Source organism: Xiphophorus couchianus, chromosome 3 (assembly GCF_001444195.1).
Source record: "Xiphophorus couchianus chromosome 3, X_couchianus-1.0, whole genome shotgun sequence".
NCBI classification, from domain to species: Eukaryota; Metazoa; Chordata; class Actinopteri; order Cyprinodontiformes; family Poeciliidae; genus Xiphophorus; species Xiphophorus couchianus.
In genome coordinates this window covers 24,313,606-24,333,497 of record NC_040230.1, presented here as the reverse complement: position 1 = coordinate 24,333,497, position 19,892 = coordinate 24,313,606, and the positions used below count along the sequence as shown (strand labels likewise).

At 40.0% G+C, this 19,892-nt stretch overlaps 1 protein-coding gene across 2 annotated transcripts; it reads right to left on the bottom strand.

Annotated features, from left to right (window-relative positions):
- Window positions 1-3,923: 3,923 nt before the first annotated feature.
- LOC114141584 (proline-rich transmembrane protein 1-like) lies at window positions 3,924-18,606 on the bottom strand. Of its 2 annotated transcripts, XM_028012201.1 has the most exons (4): window positions 18,307-18,606; window positions 15,291-15,515; window positions 4,868-4,996; window positions 3,924-4,149 (listed from the first exon to the last, which is right to left on the bottom strand). In XM_028012201.1, exons 1-4 carry the CDS (start codon window positions 18,433-18,435, stop codon window positions 4,144-4,146), a joined length of 489 nt encoding a protein of 162 aa, XP_027868002.1. In that variant the 5' UTR covers window positions 18,436-18,606; the 3' UTR covers window positions 3,924-4,143. The 2 variants fall into 2 exon arrangements, with proteins under 2 accessions (XP_027868002.1, XP_027868001.1); XM_028012200.1 differs by lacking the exon at window positions 3,924-4,149 and having other exon boundaries at window positions 4,328-4,996.
- Window positions 18,607-19,892: the final 1,286 nt, after the last annotated feature.

The window sequence follows — 19,892 nt, the reverse complement described above, 5'->3', positions numbered from 1 at the left end:
TTATGCTATGCATAGAATCAAAAGCTCTTTGTTTTACCTTGTGGAATTAAAAGCGACAATGAAAAATGAAGTGATGAAAAAAAAAAGAACTTAAGAAATTATGTGAGTGGGAGTGTTGAGAGCACTCACACTAACATCTTTAGCAAAGTTGGGACTTTACTCATAAACTCACATTTTGGAGTCAAACATTTTTGCTTTCTATTGTAAAATATCTCAGAAATTTTGTTGCCTTTTTTCCAATTGGTCAATTAAAAATTGCGGCTATGTGCAAGTTTTATATTGGTGGACTGAAGGGAGAAATGGCTACTTTGTCACCTCTCTTCAAACGGTGAATTATAAAAATGAGCAAATGCCAGAATAACAGTTCACGATCGAGCGTCTCTTGAACTATAAAGATCTTCCCACACAGTACAACTTTTTAACTTTTATTTTTTCTCTACCAAAAATTCTTTGGTTTTCATTTGAATTGTACACAATATGTCAATACACTTGGAAAATGTTTGAAACAATTTATCAGGCTTTAGAGGGTTTGTGTTTTTTTTTTTTTTTTTTTTTTACTTCTTTAGTTACATTAAAAAGTGTGTAATGATGAAACGTAACACCAGGTCGTTTCTTTTTGTTAGTATTTTTACAGATGCGGTGTGTTTCCGTTTCTCAGACTATCCAGCAGGGGGCCCTACACAGCCACAACGCCAATTGAGCCAGAGATATGAGTGGACTATTTGGGGTCACCAGGCCAGCGGGAGGCGCTAACCCATCATTAACTTCACCTCCTCCCCCCCGGTAGCATATTAACCTAATAACTGCTTGGGCCACTTTTACCAGCAACAGCTGAAATCAAGCAATTAGAATAACTTGCAATGAGTTTTTTACAGCTGTGGAGGAAATGTGGCCAACTCATCAACTCATCTTTCCATCATTTGTCATAATCCACATTGGAGGGATTTGAACATGAACAGACTTTTCAAGATGATGCCACAACATCTCAATAGGATTCAGGTTAGGATTTCGACTAGGCCAGTCCAAACTTTTCATTTTATTTTATTTTTTTTTAGCACAGCCGTTCAGCAGGGCAATTGCTGGTGTGTTTTGGATCATCGTCCTGCTCAGGAACCCAGGTTGGTTTCAGCTTGAGATGGAAGGACGTTCTCCTTCAAGATGTTTTGGCCGACAGCAGAATCCATTTGTCTCAGTAAGTCTTCCAGGTCTTGGAAGCAGCAGAACAAAACCAGAACGCCACACTACCATCATACCAACATCATACGGTTGTTGGTATGATGTTCTTTTTCTGTAACGCCGCGTTACCTTTACGTCAGATCTAATGGGACACACACACCTCGCAAAGAGTTCAGCTTTTGTCTCTTCAGTTCATAATCTCTGAAGTGGGGCAAGAAACCAGCAAGTTCCTGTGGGGCAATATCATCTCTTTCCACCCACAGCATCCGCTGTGACTGCAGTCACAAAACCGCCGGAACTAAGCTAATACACTCCCGACCACGCACACACACACACACACACACACACCCTGACACACGCACACACACACCCCGACACACCCCCACGCACACACATACATCTAAAACCCATTTAGACTTGTTGAACACTTTTGAATTCACTCTGGGAGTTCAAAAGTGGAAGTGAATGCCTGCATGATATCATAACCCTGAGGAGATTTCTTAAACTCACAACCTGTTTACGCCAAAGAAATAAAAATTTAAAAAAATCTGAAATGAAAGTAAAATTAAGATAAAGATCAAGAGTATATTTTTTAAACCACTGTTAACACACTTAGTTGTTTACTTTCAGAAAAATACCTGCTTGAATACCGTGTCAAAAACATTTCTTAAAGAGAAAGTGAGAAGTACTGAGACCGTCTTCTTTAGCAGTGCTCCACTTTTACAGAATGTGTGTGCGTGCAGGCGTGGGGAGGGGTGCGCATGTGTGTGTGTGTGTGTGAGGGGCCCACCACAACCATCCCGGAAAAAAAAAAAAAGCTGAGTGCACCCATACACATGTCAGTGATCTTGCATTTGGAGGGTTTTTGCAGAAACTTGATACCTGTGGTGTCAGAGGTGTCAGACATTCACAACCACAGCTCTTCAGTAGATCAGGCAGATCAGGTCAAGACATCCAACCTGAACAGAACTGTTACACTAAAGTATACTAAAAAGTATTCATACCTTTCTAATTTTTTCCCCCCTTCTCATTTGACCACATTAAAATCGCAAACCTCCGTAATGCGGTGCTGTGTGGACGGTCCAACGCGGAGCGGAAGGAAAACGTTTTACTATTACAAATCTACACAGTGCGGCTTGCATTTGTACTTAACCTCTTTCAACCATAACTACAAAGACTAAATCTGCCCTACACAGAAAATCACCCAGAACACCACAGCCGTCACCCCAGTGAGACACGGTGGCAGCATTATGAGAGAAGGGACGCAAATAAAGCCGCTAAAAAATACAGAGCACTACAAACTTGAACCGTTTCTCACAGACCAAGACGGGAAAGTCTTACTGCCACAGACAAGAGCCAGAATCAAAATCTTCAGTCAGCCCTTTAAGATGACAGAGCTTCTGAAGGGTCAATTTTATTGCCTTATTTTAATCTCTCCATCTTTTCTTCAGAGCTAAACATTTTTTGATTTAGCAGAGGGAGGCCACATACCGATTTCTATCACTTCACTGTACTTCTTTGCTCTGAGATCCTGTGCTGATGCAGGCAGACGTCTGTGCTAAAACACACATGAACACTGGTAGTTTTGCAATGAATGATTTCCCTTATTTATAAAGACTTTTCCTGGATATTTAGTGATGTTGCACCGTTGGCTTTGATCGCTCCAAGAATGTCCACGTTAAACTAAGCCCACTGAGGAAGTGGACGGTCTGTCTGCTGCCACCAGCATGTTTTTGCTGAGCTTTTCTTCAGCAGGTCAGTCAGAGTTTAACTGGAGTTAAATACCAAAGTCACCATGCAGAAACATTTGAGACACATCGAGGCATAGCTGTTCCTTCCAGCAGGACTCAAACATACAGTGGGGTAGTTTAGACCAGGGGTCGCTGACCTCTACGTTACAAAGAGCAATTTTTGCTCATATTTTCATAAAACCTTATTTATTATGTTTTATAGTTAAAGAACTGAAACATACATCTAAAAAGAAACCTCGGATTTAGAATAATGCCAAGCTTTTATGACAAGACAACGCAAACATTTTGGTTCAATATTTATGGAAATTTAAGAGAATATTTAGTTCACTGACTAAAAATAAAAGAATGAAAAAAATATGGCCAGTTTCTCTCGGTTGTTGAAGTTTGATTCAAATATGGCATGAAAATATATATATATATAAAAGAAGCTAGGAATAGCTTTTATTTCCCTTTTATACTTAAAAATATTTCTCAGGTCTTTAAAATTTTTGGTCAATGTTATGAAGCCAAACGCAAACACAACTGAGACTCTGTGACAAGACTTGAAAATTGACATTCATCAGTTACTTCCATCCAGTTTGACTAATTTTAGACGGTTTTACAGATGAAATAAAATAAAAATAATGTGCAATAATGTCAGTCTCTGGATGTGGATCTGCAAAGTATCGAGAGGAGTTGGGGACGGGGCTTTGGGGGGGTGTAACACATAAAATTAAAAGAAAATCCATTGAGTATGGAATATGGCAAAAAAACCCAACTATAACTGAATACTTTTGCAAGTCTCTATATCTGTACATTTCTCTCTCAGGCTTTCCGTTGTTATTCCTAAGCCATCTTCGAGAAAAATCCGAGGCGATGACAAGGAATCCCACGGTCTCAAAAAGGAACAGATTTGAGAAAATGGAACTAAGTAATGGCAATGGTGGAGAGAAATGGTTCCACTGTATTGCACAAGGACTTAAAATTGAAGAAGGCAATAAAAAAAAAAGGAACAGCTGAACAGCAATTGCAGAAGTTTATTGAAACATCAGTTTGGACATGAACTCGTGTGATGAAGGAGTGAATGGAGGAAGCGAGGGCAGGGCAAGTGGAGACAAAAACGTTTACTGTAACAGGCTCGGCGTGTGAAAAGGAATCCATGGACGTTCTCAGGCCTCTGCAGACATCTTGGAGACTTGAGTCATGTCTTGTTCTCTTTGCATTTAATGTTGTCTGTTCATGTCTAATGAGGGAAAATAAAAATCAATGTTTGTCTTTTGTTGCAGTATTAGGGGTAAAAAAAAAAAAAAAAAAAAGCATTAATCTCCCTTTAAAAGCAAGAAGACGTCGGAGGACAAGATCAGAAATGCTTCAACTTTAAATTTACATCAAACTCACGTCTTAAATGGACAATTGTTCTCTTTTTTTTATTGCAGTTGGATAAGCAAAACGGAAAGAGAAGGACTCAAAATGATTTACGTTGCGCTTTTATTTATAAAGGTGTTCTTTATTGAGAAACAAAGCCCTTTAAGCATGGTCTGGAAAGAGTAGAAAAAGGGAAAATAAAATCATTGCCAAATAGTCGGAACGGTTCGGTTTAATTCGGTTTAATCAGATCGAGTCAGAGCCAATAGAGGAAGCTGCGTCCGCTACAGCAGCTCCACTTTTTCTAAATTTATGCTGATTTTGTGAGAGACTGATTGTCCCACTTTGTCTGAAATAATAATAATCATAATAAAAAAATCATTTTATACAAAAATAAAACTGTCAGACGAGTAGCAGGTCCTTAATCACTTTGATTACAAAACAACGATGGAAAAAAATTCACACTGGTTACATTCTCTTTAACACAATTATTCGATAATGCAACCGCAGGGCAGCTTCTCGTTACGTAACAGAGGCATGCGCAGTAAAGGTATGAAATAGAGACGCTAGCGTGCGGAAGCCATGACGACAACTACCACAATGTAAATGATGCAAAGGACGAGGGATCCGAGCCCGAGCCCCAGAGCCACGTGGTTCAGCGTCTTGGCGGTCCTGCTGTTCCTCTCTGCAGACATTCGGTCACCGGTGTGGTTGGCTTCACGGGCCTGGAGGCAAAAAAAAAAAAAAACACAACAAGAAAATATTGAATAAAATAAAACGGGCACATACAATCGGAGTTTGAAAGTAAATCTCATTTCTACGGCATATGAAGGAAGAATATTAAACTGCCGCTTTATCCAGTCAGTGAGTTTAATGGTGCAACAAGAGGAACATCTCATCCCCCTCTCCCCCTGTTTTTTTAATAGAGAACATTTTTTACCAACACTGCAAGGGAACCAGACCCACCGCAGTGTTTGCCTCGGCTGCCTGGACAGGAGACACACACACGATAAGCCTATCCGGGGAAAAATCTCAACCTTGATTCATGCTTCTCAGCAGAGTATAGGTGACGAATTAAAAACACCTGAAATCCTCAACATCTATGTACTGCAGCCACTGAAACTACACACCAACCTGGAGAAGTGCAAGAGGAAGGAGGACAAACGTTGACCATGAGAAAACCCAGAGTTTGGTATGTAAACGATGCTAATCAGCAGTTAGCATCCAGTTACCATCAGTCGGCTTACAACGAACGCAACTACAAAACAGTCAAAGGAAAACAAACACCGAACCCGCATGTTTTTATCTTCAGGCTTCACGATCGCAAAGGTGTATAATTAAATGGATGCTCATGTGGGAGGGGGGGAGTTAACAGGTCGCAGCACTTACACTCCTAATGGGAAAAATATAGCAACTTAAATGGTAAGTAAAAATTGTAATTGTACAGTGTGCAGCTGTTTACAGTACATTACAGGCATGTGATGTTTGTACTGTAAACATCTGCAGCTCTGCCCCAGCACACATCTGTAGGAGAACCCACAGATTTGACTGGTACAGCAGTTTTAGGCACTTTTGTTTTTTATGATATATTTTTGTTCCAACTACAGCATATTTGTTGGTTTTTCTTAAATAAGGAGCGATTCATCTCGCTCCTTACAGAACTGAAAATGAAAAGTTTGTTGTGTGTATTCCAGTAGTGTGTATAAAGGAACAAAAACAAGCAGGGTTTCCCACTCCACACGCACACACACCCTCACACACGCCTCCACTTAACACGCAGTGTAATTCTGTCACTTGGAGTTCCAATGAAGGGTTTACACACACACAGATGCACGAACATGCCCACCATGGGCATCAATGCCACTGGTTTTATTGATGGATTTGAAATGTTCTTTTTTTTTCAGGCTAGAGTGAGGTCATCCTGAAATCAATTTCAAAATGTAAACTGTCTGTGTGAATAGCAAACTACATCCTGAGAAGACTTTTCAAAATCTATAACAAGCTTCGAAGTTTCTTTTCAAAGTTTTGAGGGTTTTTTTTTTCTTATTGAATTTTTAGGTTCAAAACCAACTGTCTTTAATAATGATATTGAAAGCATTTGTTCTTTCATTGTACGTTCTCTGATGATTGTTGGCAAGATGTTTTTAAAACAGTTACAGCCAAGTATTTCTCATCTGGGAACATTCTGACTGAAAGACGTTATTTTTTGGTCTTGTGGAGACGGTGGTAGGAGTTTGTTCCCCCAGTTGGTGGGTTGCCGGTTCGATTCCCTCTCCGTCCGCCCATGTTGTTGTGTTCTTGCCAGCTGGTGGCGGTCAGACGGCCCGGTGGCGCTGGTGTACGGCAGAACGCCCCGGGGCGGCTGTAGCTCTAGTTTTCCACCATCATGGTGGGTCCAGTGTTCTTACACTCTTAGTTTTGCACTGCACATTTTCTGCGTACAGCACACAGTGCACCACAATGAGAACAAGCAGCCGACGTTTTGGGTTTTGCTTACAACAGATCATCAGCTTTGTTCTGACTTTATCGTGTTGTGCTCCTCGGCGGTCGGCTTATGCTCCAGCCTGACTGCGACTTCCTGTCTCCTGCAAGCCTCGTTCCTGGGATGCTTCTGCAGCACTCGTCACTCTCCTGCCTCTGCACTCGTCTCGCGTGGATTAGGCTGTGTTTGCTCAAGTGCTGTAAATACCGTAAGCCCCCTTCCAATGATCTGCTCGGTCCGAGTCTGCATTCTTCTCCATTGCCTGATAGAGAACGGGGCCACCGTGGATGAGCTTAGGCAGCTGTTTAATGTGGGTACAATGTATGATTACGTGGAGACGAACTAAAGCAGAACAAAACACAAAAGCTTGGCGAGGTCGTCTCTCTCGCAAAGCGTCTATGTAATCTTGCATGTTCTAAGCGAAAAAAAGAAGAGAAAAATGAAAGTCAAGACTGAAAGGTCACCATTTACACAAATATAAGCATTCTGGACTTCAGTAATTCACTGCAAAAACACAAAATCATACCAAGTAATTTTAGTCTAGTTTTTAGTGCAGATATGAAATATGACATCACTTATAACAGGAAAAATGTCGTTACAGGTGAAATAATCCGTAAATTGAACTTTTTCATCAATACTAAGGAATTATTGATTTAAATCAAGCTCTTTTATCCTAATTAAAAGTTACTTGTAATTTAGTTTCGTCTTATTTCAAGTGTGCTAGGATATTTGCACTGGAAACTAAACAAAAAAAAAAATACCTGGTAAGATTTTTTTGTTTTTGCAGTGCAGTCACTTGGATCTCATCTTAAAGTGATATGAAGCCAAACGCAACCAGCTGCACTGCTACAATGTTACAGTGCATGAGCATAAAAAAACTTCAAAAACCCGCAAGAGTTTGAATCTCCTTTGAGGTTCATGTGAAAATGCATGTAGGTTGATCAAAGAAAGATTGAATCCAGGAAGTAGCGTCCCGTTTACAGTAAACGTGGCCGAGCCGGTCAGAGTTATGTCCCTCTGCAGCCACCATAAAGGCTGCTTGACCATTAGAGTGATTTCATTTCTCCCAGCTGGCATCTAAAGACATGTTAATGTTCAACTATTTGCTCAGGGTGGGAAAATTCAGTACACATTAAGGTTTACGTGCAGCTGCGTAAATTTATGACCTTTCCGTCAAGTCGTCAAAAAGTGTTGAGATAAAAACAACCTGAATAAAATAAAAAATACACTAAATGGCTTAACTTCTCAGGAGGGAGCGCTATCCAAGTGTGAGGAAGTAATCCCTTCTTTTGTTAAGCCGTAAAATACAGGTGAATAACCAAAGTGTTTGAAAATTGGAGTTTAATTTCAGAAGCAGCATCCAAACATCCAATCCTGATCACTGAGAGAGTCATGAAGTCGCCTAAAAGAGTTAAAAAAAAAAAAAAAGGAACAGATCACAGCCCGATCTACAGAAATTAACAACTAAGAAACAAACTCACTGATATCTATCAATCCAGATTTATAAGGTTTTGAAACAGTTGTGATCAAAATGGCCAAAATCCCCCCATGGCCAGCGTCAGTGACTCATTGCTAGTCATCGCAACTCCTTAACGTCACAATCATTATGTTCACTTTTCTCCCATAGGTCCAGGTTGGTGTGGACGGATTTCATTCTTGATAAATAAACTCCTTTTTGATGTACTCTGGTTATCTTTGATATGATTTGAATCAGTTTGATGAGTTAAAACATGTAAGTGCGGCCAAAAAAAAAAAAAAAAGCAAAAAAAACAGTCCCAGAAGGAATCTGTGAGGGAGTGTGGGAGTGAAGGAAGCTTTCCACAGAACTCTATCGGATACATTCTTTTGCCTGAGACTGTTTTCTTCTAGTTAACAGAACAAAGACAACATTCATGCCATTTAGCTTCAGGGTGGATGTCTTTCTATGAATACCCAGCTAAAGCTGCCACGCTGCTGGCCTTGAATTTGGAGGAATGTTATGAGGTGGTAAGGATGCATCCACAGAGCTATTCACCCAACTCTAACCCACTCCCACAGTCTGAAAGAACCATGCTGAACGGATGTGGTGTTCAAACAAAACAAAAACAAAAACGCTCGCTCAGCCATTGGGTCTGATTGCAGCTCCATTATTAAATTGAGTTTTAAACGCCTCCACGATAATGCTGCTCCTGCCATTGTTCTCTCGGTCTGCAGAGGCCGGCCTGACTGGAAGGCCCATTACGAGAGATGTAAACAAATGAAAGAGGACCGAGTGCAAAAAGAAAATCAGATTTCACAAGTGGCTCGGCCATGTGAGTCAAGGCGAGGGAAGGTCTACTCATCCATGTCTTTGCAATGTGCCTCACTGCTTTCAATCTCCTCGTTTAAAATAAAGAAATGAATAAAAATAATTTTAAAAAAAGAGGGTTGGAAAAAAATGCGTAAAACAGAAATCTGAATAAGACAGAAAGATATGAGCTTCGAGCGTCCTGTTCTCAGAAGGAAACAGGACGCTGCATTCGGATGGCTACATTCAGTGGGATTTTTTTTCTCAATTGTTTCTTTTTTTTTTACTCATTTTGACCATTATTTGGAATTTCCAAGAGTCTCCTTTAACCTTACTACATATAGGGAAGGTTATTTTCCCCACTTACTAACAAATTAGCTTGACTTTGTTGTTTCAGAAAGTCAGTCCTGAAACAACATTGAACCCCCGCCCCCCACCCTGCAGCCCACAAAAACAGAGTTCTCATCAACATATTTCACAGTAGGAACGACGTGTGTAGCTTTTTTCACTTGTGGTAAAACACGTTTAGTTGTGGTCTTATTTGAACAAGTCTTTTTCCGAGCGTCTATTGTTCCCTACACGTAAACAGAACTTTACAATGTCTTCTTTTTTTTAAAAGCCTTCCAACAAAACAGCTCATATTTATCCAGTCTACCCGAGGTGTGGCAGCCACCGTTTGGTAGGTTTGCTCTTGTGCCATACTCTTTCCACGTTGAAATGATGGCCTGAGCAGTGTAATCGAACCCTGTTTTTAAAGTTTTAAAGTCCCTCCCTGACCTCTCTGCTGGGTTTTTATGATAGGAGTGCATTTTTCAGGTTTGTCATATGACAAAATGGAGAGGAAAGAAAAACTTTAATATCATGAAAAACATAAAAGAACCTTCGCTCATCAACTTTTATATCAGGTTTTTATTATGCTTACCGTCAGGGGGAGAGACCTACAGCTTGTCTAACTTTATATTGGCTGTAAAAGAATATTGCTTTGTCATTTTCAAGCAAGCTCAGTAACGTATGAAAAACCAGTAGAGGCTGGAGGGGGAGGGAGAGAACTGAAAGGTGCCACACGTAGTCAAGATTGTAGATAAAATTCCCCATTGTGCGTTTTGGTAATTTGTGAGTAACAGCCTGGAGTGCTGAGAGGGAAAAGCACACTTGTTCAACCATGTACAATAACTGAGTTTGTTTATTCAAACATATTCAAAAACACTGAAAGACAGAATGAACAGTTGATTTAAAAAACCCAGATGAACAGGTTATTCAAGCCTCATTTTACCAGACTGCAAAACTCAATCTTTACATCTGCATTCTAGAAAACCCAATCCCCCCAAAAAACGCTCATGATAAAGAAACATACTGCAAATGTTGAAATTCTTGAGCAATTGCCAACAGTAAGTTTAAAGGAGGGCTGCATTTCCCAAATGTTCACCAAGAGTGAAACCACGGGTTGCACATTGAGACCGACAAGAGGAAATGATCCCAGGCTGGAGTTTCTCGCCTGGCCAAAAACACCCTCTCCCTCGCACGCAATGACAGTTGACCCAAAATGGTTTGATGCAGTAATAAAAGGCTGATTTGAAGAGGAAGAAAGCAACCCTTTCATGGCGCTAACACAAAAGGCGGAGAGCGGCTTGTGGTAAGCTCAGATTCCCAACAAAACGCTGCTTGTCTTGACGTTCCGCACAAACTGCGTTGACCCGAATCTGAGATCAGACTTGTTCAAAACAGTACAAAAAAGATAAAGTTAATTTGAACTTGATTTGCAGCAGATTTTGTCCACCTCCAACATTTCTGCCATTATTTTCCTTTTCCGGTGTAAAACAACTGTACTGTCTTTGCATGAAAAAAAAAAAAAAAAAAAAAGGAGCCAACTCGAGTCAAAACCACTCAGGACGTTTTCCCGATGGCCGTGGGTTCAGTGGAATTAAGAAGTTTGTTTTGCAGCATCCTGTTGCCGTCTCCGCCTGCTGCTATCTCAGCCCTCAGACGCGAGTCCTAATAAGGAAAAAACCCTAACGGTCGAATCCCAAACCACGTTGTGTTTACAGCGTCTTCACAATTGAATGTAAACAGATCATAAATGATTAAGTCTTAGCCGACAAGTAGCTCTTCATGTGATTAACTTTCTGCGCTGGCGGCTCCTCCATCTTTTTCAGTAATATGGGACTGTTTAATAAACACAACAATTTGAAAAAGTTTAAACCAACTGATACCAGCTCTGACTGCATTATTATTGTGCTAAAAGGTGGATCTCTACTTCAGCCTGAAGTCTTTTGCATCCATCCTCCCATCAGGCTAACTTGCTACGCTAGTTTCTCCCTCAGACATGCCTTTGCATGTTTCTAAATCTCAGTTTTGGTCTTTGCTCCTTCTTCAACATATTTTCCGTGGCCACTAGATGAACTGCGTCAATGGGCAATCAAGACATCTGACGACTTTTTTATATTTTATATTTTTTTTATCTGTGATGGCTTTCTTCTTGCTACTCTTTCCCCGGCTAGATTTGTGTCGCACACCACAACTAGAGATTCTCACAAAAGATCACATGAAACTACATTGAGGTTTGCGGCAGTAATGTGACAAAAAATGGAGAAAAGTTCAAGTGTTTCTGAATACTTTTGCAAGGCAGTATATATCAACCCTAAACAACATATTCATCACGCAGAGCCACTACGAAGCGACGCCTAGGAGAATGCATAAACCAAAGCAGGAAACTCTTCCGTAGGACACGCAGGAGAATAAAGTTTTTTTTAGGGTCCTGAAAGCAAACGCGGTTTCTTCGAAATGCTGTTCATTTCGAACAAACTCCAGTTTTTTCCATTCCGAACAGCATTCCAGCGGCCTCTCTTCCTGCAAGTATTGTTGTGGAAAGGAAAACATTTCCTGTCTCGCTGCTCTTCTGGTAAGATGATAACACTGCAGATCCCAGAAGAGATGCAATAAACATCATTATGCCATTACCAATTACCCCATTACTCTGAGAGAGACCAGATGATGCACTTTGTTTGAGTTACAAAAGGACAAATCGTTTGCTGATGCAGTGCACGGCAACAGTGTTTTCTACTTCCGAGCTGCCTGGATCTCTGGAAATGAAAGCCCGTGACATAAACTTCCATCATAATTTCGCCGTATGCTGGAGAAATTTCCTACTTAATTCACAGATGTTCAAATAAAGGGGGAAAAAGAGCAAGAAAAACCACCAATGAACTCTAATCAGTAGCCTTGTGTGATGTCAGCAAAGGTAGGAGCTTGCTTGGAAGATAAGATTTTATCTTGTTGTTATTCAACAAGTCACAGGTAAGTAGATCAGCAAATGTAAAAACCATGCATGTCATTTTGATCTAAAGATGATCCATTTCTAAAGTGATTTAAAATTGATTTCACAGTAATTTTAAATGACAAAAAATTTTTTTCTTGTAGCAAAACCAAACTCTTACTTCGGCCGATATTTCCAAAGGTTTTCTGAAACGAATGCTCGACTGCTAGAGTCGAAACAAAGATTTTCTTTATACTGCACATTCTTTTAGGACGGCATAAAAACTGTACGATGTCCAGTTATAAAGCAGGTCACCTGAGTCAACACTGTGTGAGCAAAAACCTCTGGTCTTTGTCTAAAGGCAACCATGGGAACAGGAAGTGTGTTATTTTACAAGGATTGGTCAATTCCCTTTCTTTGTCAAGGAAGAAAGGAGAACTGGTGCCTCTGTGTCGAAGATTATTTGCTCCCTTAGTAATGTTCTTTAACCAGCAACAAGGTCATTGTGGAGGAATGTGATCACATCAACACAACTCCATTCATTGGTGGTTAAAAGTTTAATCTGAGTGATACGTCGTGGGCTGTTCAGAGTTAAGGTTCAGATGAACCTTTTTTGTGTTTGCAACCTGGAGCAGGCGGGGCGACGTTATCTTTTATTGTCTGCTTTGGGACAGTAAAACTAAAAAGCCCTTATCTATCGAGGAAGGAAAGCCAACCTTGAAGGTTGTTGAGACTTCTCATGTGGAAAAAAAAGGCCCAAACAGCTGAGAGTCTCTGCATAGCTTTAGCAAATTCTCTCCCGAAAAGGAAGAATTCAAATTGAGAAGCGACTCAACAATTTTTTTCTAGACATCTCGGGGCTTACTCTCAACGCATCTCAGCAAACGTTCGACGCTGAGGAATGTCGACTGAACGCAGCAACACAAAAGCCATGATGGGTATTTCCACAGGGCTTCACTCAAACAAGCTAAATGGGAATGAGACTTGTAGACTTATGTTGGATTTTGCTTTGTTACGGGTTTTTTTTCCCCCTAAAGAAAACACTCCATCATCACCAAATCAACACAAGAGAGCCAGAATCACCCAACTTTGTGATTAAGAGTTAGAACCGTTCCAGCTATGTTGTTTGACAGCCATCCTTGTCAGTCAAGCGTTACTGTGGTGAAGTCTGGTCGAGAGCTGACCGTTGTTGGTTCAGTGATTGCTATTTTGGGTCGTCAGTAAGTGAGTATTGGCTCAACAGTGAAGAAACAGTCCAAAATATTTATAAAGTTTTGCTAATGGTTCATGTAGGGTGTTATATTAATATTTATGTGTCGCTTGGAATTGTTTAACATGCTAGTTGCTAGTAATAGCCCAGTCATGTTAAGCTAATTAATGTTGCTACAAGCTATTCTCGTGTGTGCCGTTATTGATTTGTTAATCAATTACTGAGTCAGATATACTTTTTATGTTTAAACATGTTGAGAGCAGCATACACAAGAATGATTGACTGCACTAAGTCCCTCCTCCGGGCTGTGATTGGTTGTTTCTGACTGATCGATGCATTCCTGCAGATCTCAGTAGGAGTACGAGGTAAAGGCAAGGGAGATTGTCTTTCTCATATTAAACCGTCACAAAATGGCGAAAATTTTAACAAACATGAAAAAGCCGTATTTTTTTCTAAGTCACATACGTGTCGACATTTTCAGAATCCACTTTTAACAGGAGTGTCTCCAGCTGAAACAAGTTAAAATCTTACTTATCACAATGTTTTGGTGTCTGAGTTTATGTTTATCTTTAAGTTAATGATTCATTAAATACCACTGATAAAGTAGCCACCTGAGGGCAATGACTGTTGTAGGTCACAGTTTCCCGCAGAGCGCCTCAGATATTCCCAACGACCTGCAGGCATTTTAAACCAGCAGGACAGTTTGTACATTAAAGCCACTTAAATGTCCAGGGCGGGAGGAGAGTCCTGCGCTATGTCGCAGTGTGGGGCTCCAAGCCTCGACATTAATTCTTGCTGGTGCTATATGTGGACCGTCATCTGCTGCTGCTGCTGCTGAGGGAACGGCCCAGCAGTCTGTCAACAACACGTCTCCTGCCACCTTTGGTTGATGCACAGTGGGGCCAGCTGGCTGCAGCAGGGGAAGTAGAGTAAACTAGCAAGGCTGAAGCATATTTCAACTCGCAGTTTTGTCACACCCTCAGCTTTCACGAAGCCTTCATGGCTTGGAGAAGTCAACTCAACAATGGAGAACTCCATGCACGTTCTGTACCTTCTGCTTTCAGTGCACTTCCACACTCCTCTTCCAGTAAATGCCATTTACTTCTCCAAAACGGGACATTTTGAATTCATAACATAAAGTGGTAAATCATAAACTGGCAAAAAAAAGAAAAGAAAGAAAGGTTACACAGTTTTCGAAAACTTCTTTAAAAAGAAGGGGCGTCTTTATTCTGACACTTCTATAATAAAGCCCTGTGCTTTAAGATATCACTTGTGTTGTAAATTGAGTAATTTAATCTCATACCGTCTTTACGTTTTGGTTTCTATTTAATTAACTTAAGTTAGCAGTTAAACTGAAAATCCAATTTGGTTGCAGTGAAGTTAAAAGTCACAGTGAAAAACAGCATTTTTTTTTACAATCCATTTTCCACCTGACTCTGCTTGGTAATATTTACACTAAAAAGGTGTCTGGTTTGAACTAAACTGAATAAATACCCTTTTAAAAAATAATTAAAAATCACCTGGCCCTGCTAGAGCAGACAACGGTTTTTGTCGTTGAAGACAAAAGTGGAGCTGAAAGTAAGACCCTACAAGACAAAATGAATCCTCCTCCTAATCCCGCTTTTGTTGCCATAATGTGGTTGAACAAGTGCAGTAACATCAGCTTGCGCACACACAGGCCTGCACGAACATGCAACCAGGGGCTAGCCTGGCGTTTCATCTCTTCCTGGGGTGAAACAATCAGATACATGTTCACCGGCGGTGCAGGGATCAAAGAGAACAAACGATTACAGGTGGAAGAAACTCACCGAGATGGAGTAGATGAGGGCAGCGATTCCAAGCGGCAGGCAGCAGCAGATCATGGTGAAGATGGAGTAGCCCAGGTAGTCGTTGACGGGGTTGGTCAGAGGGCCTTGGGTGACGTACACGGTGGGCTGCATGACGATGGGGGCCGGCTGCCCCGGGTACTGCTGGCCTGGTGAGTATGCCTGCTGGTTGTACACGGCGCCTTGCTGCGGGGGGTATCCATAACCCTGAAGGCAGCAAGAATAAAATGCAATTGAATCATATTTCTGGATGACAATGGAGGGGGACATTTCTTCATTGTTATGTTTCAGGCAACTACCAGTGTTGGTTTCTAAAGTATAGAACTGTTTTATACCACAACAACCAGAGTTTCTTGTAACCAAGTGTTGGTTCAATGAAACAAACAAATAAAAAAAAAATGCTTTTCAACGTTAGGATTGCCTAAGACGAAAATCAGAAGCACAATAAGTTGGGTGGGGTGTGTTGGATGTGTGTGTGTGTACATTTGGTTGTGTGCAGAATGGGAAAGAGGAAGAGGAGATGTGGTTACAAACAGCGCACTTACCTAGGTCACCATTCCTGTCAGAGCCACTTACTGGCATTGAGTGCATGCATTATCATTTGTTGGAATCCTGTTGTATATATATATATATATATATATATACACTGCTCAAAAAAATAAAGGGAACACTTTAAGTGTTAAACACCTGTTTAAGTGTTCCCTTTATTTTTTTGAGCAGTGTATATATATATATATGTATGTACCTTTTATTTGGTTTGCAAACTGGACTTGCGTGGAATATGCAAAATTGGGACAGCAGAACCGTTCCGAACTCCAACATTGCACAGGAGAAACCAAAGGAAGCTCTTACACAAGACATCATCAAAAATCTGTTATGTCACTTTCTTTCCTCCCTATGAGTAAGTTGGGAGAAATATTTTACAGTCATAAAAATGCAGTAGCATCTGTAGGGAATTCACATGATCAGACATGACTGGAAAAAGGTGAAGGCTGTGGTGGTTTTACCTAATTGGAATATTCCAATACTTCAAACATTTAAAGAGGTGTTGCTGAAGGTCGGAAAGTATGAAAATCCTCATTTAAAAGTGAGAAGCAGAAGATGTGAAACCTGCATCTTTTCAGGACTGGTAAGTCAAGGAACATAGCAATGTTTAGACTTACGTTTCCATGCAAACTACAAAATATCTTGTTCAGGCAAAAGCCAAGCTGTTGGGCAATAATACAGATTAGCACACACATATGGGCGTTAACTCTTCTTATCAACTCCACAGCAAGTCAGATGACGATGATGATTTGTGCTCATTTTGAAACTAAAGGACTTTGACAGGGCCTCTGAAATTTGGTCTTTTGAGGTTTCAATTGTACCTTTTTTGCATATAAGATGAGTTACCAACTTGTGACTCAGTATCATTTCTACACATTACTCCGATACCTTCTACAAAGAAAAACTAACCTATAACACAATAGCATAAGTACATGGGAATAAAGGAAGTATGCAAATGGCAGAGACTAAATTTAAAAATAGAGCTGCAGATCGAGAATTGGATGAACTTATTTGGAGACACCTGGACAACTCATTGACTATTTCAGTTGACCAAAAACTCCTCCATCTTATATGCTGCCAAAAGTCCCTTTTTTAAATTTTTTTTTTTTTTTTGCTTAACAGTCAAAACATAAAACATTGCAGTTTATCTATAAAGATAAATGTCTGAAATATACTGTAGATAAATAAAGAGTCTGTGTATGTTTGGGTAACTGGATCAGAAACCAGTAATTAAACCCAAAATCTAAGTTTCACTTGATTTTTAGTTTCAATTTTAAACTAAAAATCAATGAATCATTGTCAGAACGGATAAAAACTTTAACCTGATCACATTACCTTTGCACACTTAATTTTTTTTAAATTTTTTAACAATCTGAAAGAGACCAAAAACCAATGTGGGATGTTAAGAAAGATAGAAAACATCTGTCTTTATTATTTATTTCATCACTTTGCCATCCACTGCGCAGGCAGCGGTTCAAACCTTTGCCTTGGAACAACAAAGTTCTGCGTCATTCTGTGTCGTGTTTGCTATGTTTTCTCCGTCCACGTGTGGGTGGGTTCTCCTCCTTTGGTCCAAAAAAAAACAGGACTGCTAAATTATTTGGTTCCGTTTCCAAATTGTTCAAGCGTGTGTGCATGGTTGTCTGTTTGCCCAGCTGGGCGAGGCACCAAACTAAACGATGAGCGGGCACACATTTTTACCTTCAAAAAGGAAGGATCTTAAAATGTATATATATATATATATTTATATATATATAATCACTTGTTTTTGTTACCTTCATCACCGGATGAGAACAAGCAGATGCTCATAACCCCTTTATGTTTTGTTATACAAGGTTGCATTTATGTCATATTTGACATGTAGTATTGTCTTCTGTGAGTAAGAAAAGTCTCTATAGATGGAATATCTGAAACTTATTTTACTCATTGAGGTTGATCACGTCATAGCGTCATCATTCACGGCCACGCCCGTTCATTCACAGGCGCCATGCTGCTGTTTTCCCACAGTGAAAGATGAGATGAAAACGGTTAAGAAAGGGGCTGATCCTTACAAGTGAACTGAAACCAAAAGTATATTTCTCTTGGTCACAGACCAACCGTCTCGATTACGCCAGAGTAAATTCTCACTTAAGCATCAGAAGTGAGCAATCCATCATTTAGGCTGGGTCTTGATTCAGCAACGTTTTTTTAAACTGATTATTATACATAACAAGTTTACTTTATAGTTTTTGGATAATTTATTTTTTTCTTAAAATTAAAAATAATAATAATTGAGATTTAGAAGGACAAAAAAAAAAAAATCTAAAACTTAAATAGGAGGAATAAAACAGAGAAAGTGTGTGAGGAATTAATAACTAAAGCAAAGATACTTTACAAATATTTTTTTTTAAATATACAAATAAACTAGACAAAGTCGTAAAGTTTAATAAATATATATATATTTTTTTCTTACCTGCGGGGGGTAAGCCTGGCCCGGCGGAGCGACTCCCGGGTTATCATAGTAAGGTGGAGGTGGGTTCTGGACCATTGAAGACTTCTCATTGTCCCAGGATGGAGCAGTCGCTGACTTGTCAGAATCCATGGAATTACAGAGTTCACCTGTCAGAAATATCACTTTAAAAAAAAAAAGAAAAAGCAAAAAGGAACGTTCTTTTCCCTCCCGAATAGTTTGCTAAACACTTCTTCCAAGGACGCTAAGACTGTCCTCCACACGAAAGGCACCTGGAGTAAACGATCTAACTGGGGTGCTCAAAAATTATAATTACAAGCTGCGTCAAGTGTGTTGAATTCAAAGCAACACTTCCGGTCCGGCTCTCAAAAATAAAATCCTGCACAAAAATGTTAAGCATGTTTGAGGTCGCAGCATCTCTTATCTTACTCAGTGGTGCTAAAAACAAAAACAGTGGCCATGATTTTTGTAAGTTAGCCTTCTTATCAAACTTTTGAAAAACCAAATATATATATATATATATTGTCGGCCACCGTAGGGAACCAGTAAAACCAGGAGTCAAATCCTCCCGCGTGCTGATTTGAAATCAAATTGGAGCTGAACTCTGCTTTTATTTTTGAAACTTTTTACATTTCCGCTTTGGTTATATTTAGTTATATTAGTGAGTGAACCTCCCTAAAGAAACGCGGCATCCTAAACGCCCGATGGAGATTTATTAGGATGGTTTTCACTCGACACGAGCATCCGAGCATTTATTGAGCGAACTCAAAGTCAAAGATGTGCGCCTTTGAGGTGTGTCCGTGGGAAACATACCTTGTTCTCCAAACTCCACACTCCTTCACCAGACCCCAGACTTTAATCTTCAAATATGTTCACCCCACCCAGAAAGTGGGCCACCTTTACTGACATTTAGATTTTCATCTCATGAGTGAAATTTGTGTTTTATCCTATTGTATTTTTGTTTGGAATATGCCCAAAAGAAATGGCAAAAAAACCAAGAAAACAATCGAGTTCTATGAATATCCATTCATAATTTAGCCATTGTTTGGGTCCGCTGATATTGGACCCCAGTTACCTGCGGTCTGTTTTTTTTTTTGCTGGTGGCCCGAATGAGCCAGCAGCAGGTGGGTGGGGTTAAAGTGGGCCATCTTGCGCCATTCACACGTTTACAGGAAAAACTGGAAATGATCCAGTAATACTAGACAAAACCCCTGCTGGGGGCAATTTAGTTCACAGCCACCACATTGTTTTATTTAGTGATCTCATCCTAAGGAACTGTCGACTGTCTCGATTCATTTATTTTACCTCGGCTCGATTTATTTGATCCTTTTTGACTGCGTTCAAAGGACAGACTGGAATTGGTTGGTTCTGCAGGGAGCACCTGCAAAATGTGTCCGCTAGAGGAAATCAAGACCTCTGTGGCCGAGGAATCCTTTATCTCCAAAAGTAAACACTTTCATACCAATTTCCAGAGATCTAACTTGTTTTTTCTTTTTTTATGACTACGGATGTACAGTCATTCGATAAATTAGAATATGCGTTCAGAAGAGGTCCGTCTGTCAGATTAAAAGTGCTTTTGCAAAATAACA